The sequence below is a fragment of the Populus euphratica genome, unplaced genomic scaffold, assembly GCF_000495115.2.
Source record: "Populus euphratica unplaced genomic scaffold, PopEup_1.0 scaffold33.1, whole genome shotgun sequence".
In the NCBI taxonomy this organism is placed as follows: domain Eukaryota; kingdom Viridiplantae; phylum Streptophyta; class Magnoliopsida; order Malpighiales; family Salicaceae; genus Populus; species Populus euphratica.
The window spans coordinates 1,023,530-1,031,237 of NW_011499906.1; the positions used below are offsets into that span (position 1 = coordinate 1,023,530).

Genomic DNA, 7,708 nt, shown 5'->3' on the forward strand with positions numbered 1-7,708 from the left:
AAGTTGATATGGTAGTTAAACAAGTTTACTTCCTTTTTTGGGCCAGGCTTTGGCATAAATGTACATAAAAATCATGAACTTTTTCTGAATGTATCATATTAATATAGGTACGTCCCTTTAAATTTATATATATATATATATATATATATATAATCTAGTTTTAGCTGATAAACAAAGCTGAAAATCAACCAGCACCTTGGCTCTACGTAATTAGCACATTTGGCATACCAAACACCTTCTTGTAGCTAAGTGGCGAAAACCTACACATGTGAACACAACGCTAAAAGGGAATCGACTCCATTGTTCTTTATGGGATGATCATGTGCCTTAGGGCTCGGATTTTTATGCATAAATAAACCATTTTCCAAAATGCCAACCATTTCTTCACCTATCAATCTCTTGTCGTCGATGCCCAGGTATGGATAAATATATCATGTATTACTAACTCTTAAGAAAACGAGAAACCAACAAGTGGTCTTTAAAGAAAAGGTAATGCCCTCACCTAACCACTAAGTCGGGGATGTGTGTGTGTTCCAAGAGTGTGTGTATGACATTGTATAAAAAAATACCTAAATGTTATACAATATATCTATAGTTCTACAAATATATATTTTGAGCTAAGTTTAGATAAATTTTAAATGGGTTTTAAAATATCTATATACTACCCCTTATCCATCAAATAAAAAAATAATTATATATTCAGGTCGAATCAGGGCTAGAGGGGATCTATCAAATTTGGATTAAATTGTTATAATTTAATATCTCATTGTAAAGAGAACCTTGGGTTTAAAAGAAATGATTACAAGATTCCTAGTATTGTACTAGTATTGTAAAGGTAGTTTCATACCTATCTTTGTATATTTTATTGCATTTAATCTATTTTTTAAAATCTATATCACATGATTTGCACATCATCGAGTGTATATTTTATATATCCAAAATACACATCATTAAAAAAAATTAAAAATGCAAGAATTGTTTTGTTCTATCTCAAAACTTGCCACATGTGAAATAACTTACATGTACAACTTACTAAATCTCAATTTATTGAAACCTAATTAGAATCTCAAATCTTACTCTCCATCTTTTAACGAAAGTAATTTTGGATGTAAAAAATCTAAATTTTATTAAATGCAAGTCACGTGATGTATTTCCATTAGTTTTGAAGACCTAAATCTGGCGAAAAGATACATTAGAGACGCATAGAATTTCAAGGATTGATTAGATGTAATTAAATATAAAAGAGGATTAGTGTTTATAGTGTATGGCTGTCTGACTTTTCAGCCCCATAGATGCTGGCTAATCTGCTGCTGAAGTATACCAACCATCCTCCTGCACTCCAATAAATCAATCAGATAGATGCTAAAACTCTTGTTGAGTCCATGTTATTGTATGTCTCTCCTTCTTTGATTCTTCCTCGTGATTTCCACATGCATTCTTCTTCGACTTGCTTGTGGCTTGCATTCTTACTACTCGATCACTCTCTCTTTTGACCGCTCAATTTGTTTCAAAAACGATTTTGAAACTAAAAAACAAACGGGGTTTATCGATAGGAGTTTATCTCCCAACTGCACCTGGCTCCGTGCGTTGTCAAACAAATTTTTAGGCATATTCTTGGAGCTTCTCTGTGTCTACCTTTCTGCCTGCTCTGTTTCCTCATGTGATGTACAGTTCCTGGTGGCGAATTATATTTCCCATCAAACACAAATCCATTTCTAGCCTTCGAAATGAAAGTAAGAGGAGGAAATTAAAGTATTGTGTATTAATATTATAAGCAACGGAAACATGTTATTGATAGGGATTGCAAGTACAAATAGAATACACCTTTCACTATATAAGTGCCACCAAAGCTAGCACAGTACTATGATCACAGCATTACAAAAAGAAATTATTGAAACCCCAGCATCAATTATTTGAAGTGGATATCCTGGAAACAAGTTACTTGGGGTAAACATGAGCTGGAAGACGAGGCTCGGCGACAGCAACAAGGGGGTATTTTTTCGGTGTGGAGAGGCCAAAGATTTCCTCCATGCTCAAGTCCTCCTTCCTCACGCCATCAGGTAATCTCCATTTAAATCCATGAAGAAGATTCGACAAAGTTGCTTGAATCACCTTTAGTCCTAAAGGATATCCAGGACACATCCTCCTTCCAGCTCCAAATGGCAGCAGCTCATAATCATGACCTCTAACATCAATAGAATTACCAATGAATCTCTCAGGGCAAAATTCATCAGGCTTGTCCCAAACCTTGGGATCTCTTCCTATTGTCCATACATTAACAAGGACACGAGATCCTTTTTTAATGTCGTAGCCATTAACGTTGATATCCTCTCGTGCTGCTCTAGGGACTAACATTGGTGCCACAGGGTGCAAACGCATAACCTCCTTGGCAATGGCATATATATATGGCAAATTAACCATGTCTTTCTCTTCCACCCATCTTTCTCTTCCAATTACCCTATCTAGCTCCTCGGATGCTTTCTCAAAAACCTCTGGCTTTCTCAAGATTTCTGAGATTGCCCATTCCACGGTCACTGCAGAGCTCTCAGTGCCACCAGCAATCAAGTCCTGAGAATTAATGAATTTTATATTGTTAATGTTGTTAAAATTGCTGTGGTCCATGGTTATCATCAAGAAAGTGACCAAAGATAGATACTAGTGCAAGTGAGGCATTTTTCCCTCTTCGTTGGACTGACCTAAGCATTGTAGGGTCAATCAACGTAATTAAAGACCAACAGTTAGAAAATAAACGCCGTACCTGTGAAAATGCCTTGACACCATGTCTTTCAAGCTTGACCTCAAGATTAGGATCAGAAGCAAGCTGCAAAAGGACGTCAACCATATCCTTGGGCTCCCAATTCTTGTCTTCTGTCTTTCTCCTACTTTCGTGTTCATCCAACACATGCTCCATAAACTTGTCAAACTTCTTGGATAAAGTCTTCATTCTCTTAATGTAACCTTGCAAATCTAAGAAAGCAATCCAAGGGATCGAGTCACCAATATCCAACACCCCATTAAGCAAGAACAACTCATCAAGCATTTCCTTGAACTCCTGTGGTGTCACTATCTCCTTCTCATTTTCAGAACTCTTAACAGTGTACTTTTTTCCTAACACCATGCGGCTAATTACATTAAGACTCACATCTGCAAGGTGATCTTTTAGATTAATAGGCCTGCCACTTGATTTGTTAAGAGTTTTAAGGAGTGCTTTCAACTCCTCTACACGAATGTACTCGTATGACTCAAGGCGCTTAGCACTAAAAAGTTCCATTAAGCACATTTTACGCGCTTGACGCCAATAAGGTCCATACGGAGACCATGTAATATCTGAGTAATTATATGTGGTGTATTTGCCTGCAGCTGTTTTGGGGCGGCCAGAGAAGATAACATCATGGGTTTTGAGGATGGTTTTTGCCATTTCAACGGAAGAGCCAACAACAACTGGGAATGATCCAAACTGGACTTGCATAAGGGGGCCATATTTTTGGGAGAGGGCATGGAGGGAACGGTGTGGGAGTTCGCCTATGAGGTTGAGGTTTCCAATTATGGGCCAGGGTTTTGGGCCAGGTGGTGGGTTGAGTTTGCGGCGGCGGAGACGGCTGGCTAGCAGGATAAGGGATACAGTGGCGAGCCATGCAAAGGCATAGGACACCCACGTCTCCATTTTGCTTGTTTGGGGCTTGCTTGTGTTGGCTGTAAAGAAGGATTTAGCGGTGATACAAGTAGCAGTGGGTTACAGGTATTTATAGCAGAGAAAAGCAAAGCATGTGTCTTCCGAGATTCTGAGTTTTTTTTCTTGTTGACTGGTTAGCGGGCACTGCTGCTGTCCCTATTGCCCAGTACGACAAGCTTAGAGTTGGTAAGCGAATGGTAGAAAATCATGTGGGCCCATTTTCAAGCAACTGTTGACCCCACAAGCTTCGTCGTGAAGGCATTTCGACAGTTAATTTTTGTGGTTTTTCACTCTCAGCCAAGAGGCATTTTCAGCCAGCTTCTTCTTGCTCGGGATGCTCCTTGAATCAAAATGACTGTAGGTATTTACTGCTGATTAATTTTATCTAATTTTCTGTCATTTGTTTGGAACAAAACATATATATCTTCATTATCATTAATTGAAAATTAAAATCCTTTTTTAAAAATACGCTATCTATTTCTCGAAATTCTCTATTAAAAAAACTAAAAAAGGTTAGTTTTGAAATTCTTCTTTATAAAAGAAATGAGGATTTTACTTGGATCAATGCCCATTTTCTTTTTATTATTCTCAATGTATGCCAAAATAATCCTTTTTTTAATTAAAAACTATTTTTAATAAAAAAAATCTCTTTATTTTCCATCAAGAAATCCTTTTAGAATAAATAAAAAATAAAAACTGTTTCTATTTTTTAAAATAAACACGGCTTAAAGTTTCCTTTGAAACCTCTTACATGCATGGCTACCCAGCTTTCCTTTGCTTGTAATTACAATAATGGTTTGTTTTTAAAGTATTTTTTATTTAAAAATATATTTATATAATATATATTTTTAAATTTATTTTTGACATCAATTTAAAACAAATAAAAACAAAAATAAAAATCTTATTGATTCTTACCATTACAATTTACATGAGAGGATGGTGGATCCTTAATTTAACTGAAAGTCAGTCGTGCTAGTTTGACAAGTAGATGCTTTCGGGAACTTTGCCGTCTTTTTCTTTCCATTTTATTGTTCGGCCTAGCCGATGGACCTTGATGTCGAAATCCGGCACCTTCCTTCACCGATCAATAATAATTAATGCCCCCTCCCCCCTCCAAAAACATAAAATAAATAAATAATAAGAATTAGAGGAATTTGGAGTGGGATTGATGGTTGGTTTGTCCTTTTTCTTTTCTTTTTTCCTTTTTTTTTTTTTTTTGGGGGGGGGGGGGGGGGGGGGGGGGGCATGCGAAGGTTGGGCTACTCTCATTTGTCTGCTCAGGAGAACTCCAAAGAAGGTTTTTTTTATTCATTTAAATTATAAAAAATGAAAAAAAAAAAACAAAGAGCTCATAAATAACTTGGCTGTGTAAGTAGCTCTCTCTTTAATATATTTGTCTAATTAAGATGTTAACTCTAAAATTTAAATAAGAAAATAAATGATCTTTACTAACCATCAGACCAATTGATTATATACACTACTTGAATATCTTTATAAAGTTTATTACTCATATTTGATTTTAAAATCAAAATACTGATTTTTGAAAAGTAAAAAAAAGTGCAGAAAATGAAGCTTATCTCAAAAAGGAAAGAAGACTCGAGCACTTAGAAGTAACTTTAGAATAAGAAAGTACTTTGAAATCGACTTGATTCAACGCAGGCAGCCGATGGCTGAATAATCTCCGATTGACGGTATCTTTCGTGGAAGTGAGGAACCCAGTGTGAGGCGTGACATGTAAGTGAGTATTTTAACAAATATATGGTTGTTGGGGAAAGTTCCAGTCATTTTCTTTCCGAACATCAGTGTCAGTTCCAACCACTCCACCTTTGTTCCATTGAGGTGATAGGGTATAAACCTCAGCCCAGCAGTTGACCTGATAGAATAATCTGATTACAAATTTAATGCATTAATCTAAGTTAATTTAAATAAAAAAATTAAAATATAATAACATATATACGCTAATATATGAGACACAATATAAAACAATTAAAAATATATTAAAATAGTTTTTAAAATTTATTTTTAACATTAACATATTAAAACAATTAAAAATATAAAAAATAATTTAAATTAAGTAAAAAATACAAAAAACAAAAACAAAATCTTTAACAAATATAAATAATTCATGTTGCGTGGAAAGCTGGTTGGAAGGCTACCCAACTTTTTGATAAAAAGGAGTTTCACGAAGCGTGGAAAGCCGGTTCTGAGATCAAAATCGAACAAAAAACACGAGGCTGGATATATGAAAACAGGATACAAATACTTACTTCTGTCCATTCTTGAAAATTATTTTTAAAATAATGTAAATAATAATACCAGATTATACTTATCTAAACAATAACTCAAGCTATCTAAAATGTAACCACACTACAAAATATAAATAATGCCAATGAAAATTAGGAGGGGCAATATTCAATGCATTTTTTTGGGATAATTATCAAAACTTTCTTATATTTCTTTTTTAAAAACCCTGTCAAAATATTATTATTATTATATATATAATTGAAAAACAAAATACTATACATACATATGAAATGTTTTGATTTGGAGTTTTATAGATTAAAAAAATGTACTGATTTACGTAAAAATATTTTTAAGGCTTTATAACTTTTATTATATTTGAAAAAATACTTTCAATTATTTACATTATTTATATAAATATATATGTGTGGGTGAGAGATGTGATATGATGATTTTTCCTTCAAAACAAGCTCGTTTTTGTTCTTTTAATTATAGTTATAGTTTGGAATATATATGATAGGTTTAAAATATAATATTATAGTATCACAGCCAAGCATTTTATATTATAAATTTTTTCAAAAAGTACAGTATAATAGTAAAGATTTTGAGATTTGCATAATAAATTTTGAGTTTAAGTTAGAATATATACTTTTTATAAAAGAGATTTGCATAATAAATTTTGAGTTTAAATTAAAATATGTACTTTTTATAAGAGTTTGAAATAGCTTAGGTTTTACTCGTTTACCTGAATTCATAAAATATGCTTTACATAGAGTGAGGTTTTCTCAAATAAAAAAAATTATATTATAAAACATAGTATATATTATTATAGATATATGATATTATAACATATTTTTGTGTATAAAAGTCTAATAAATATTATCTCATGAATAATAACAGGATCTTAAAAAATAAGCCTGTATATAACCCTTGATTGACAAATTCACCACCGTCCTCGGAACATAGAACTTTCACCTCAGGAAAATAAAGATCTTTTTTTCGACATGGATATTGAATGCGTTGGTAATTAGATTCAGAAAACAAATTAATATATTGAATTAAATATGGATGTGCTTCGGCATGTCCATGTATTATATATCAAGATTCTGGACAAAAGACGTGCTGTAGCTTTTCTTTCCTGAGGATAATGCCAAATCCGCAGTGGTTCCGTCTTTACAGCATTCAATGGGATTAAAACCAGGTTGAATATAATTATTTGCATAGTTTTCAGCTCCTCATTGTTTGAATGAATTATTTGAACAATTTTCAATTTAGTGGTCCACAACCCTTTCTGATATCCCATCCACCCACTGTCCTCAGGGTATGCTGTCGACAGAGTTCCCGGGTTTTTTTTTTATTAATTTAATATTTTTTATAATTTTAATGTATTGATATTCAAAATAAAAATTTAAATATTATTTTAATATTTAAAAAAACTAATTTTTAGAAAGTAAATTTAGAGTGTGATGAATTAAGTTAAACCTTTAAAGTTTCTTAATCTCTACTCTTTGTATTTACAAGTCCTTATTATCTTAAAAACAACTGATAATCTGTTAATTTATAACAGTTAGATAAATTAAATTAAATTAAATTTTTATTTATTATTGGATTTTAAATGGGTAGGTAAATATTGAATTTTTCTTTTAATTTTTTTATTTTTTTAATATATTAATAACCAAAATAATTTATAATAAAAAATATATTTTTAAAAACATAGGTAAATATTGAATTTTTCTTTTAATTTTTTTATTTTTTTAATATATTAATAACCAAAATAATTTATAATAAAAAATA

The 7,708-nt window shown here is 32.4% G+C and overlaps 1 protein-coding gene across 2 annotated transcripts in view; it reads right to left on the bottom strand.

Moving 5' to 3' along the window:
- LOC105133428 (cytochrome P450 71A1-like) overlaps positions 1–3,684 on the bottom strand; it is a 6,251-nt gene extending 2,567 nt beyond the window's left edge. Inside the window, exons 1-2 of one of the 2 annotated variants that reach the window (XM_011037426.1) lie at positions 2,759–3,684; positions 1,735–2,568 (exon numbers count right to left, since the gene is read on the bottom strand). In XM_011037426.1, the coding sequence (XP_011035728.1) occupies positions 1,939–2,568; positions 2,759–3,664 (1,536 nt within the window). In that variant the 5' untranslated portion in view covers positions 3,665–3,684 and the 3' untranslated portion in view covers positions 1,735–1,938. Of the gene's footprint in view, positions 1–1,734; positions 2,569–2,758 lie in introns of those variants that run through there. The other variant, XM_011037428.1, reaches the window with a different exon arrangement.
- Positions 3,685–7,708: the final 4,024 nt, after the last annotated feature.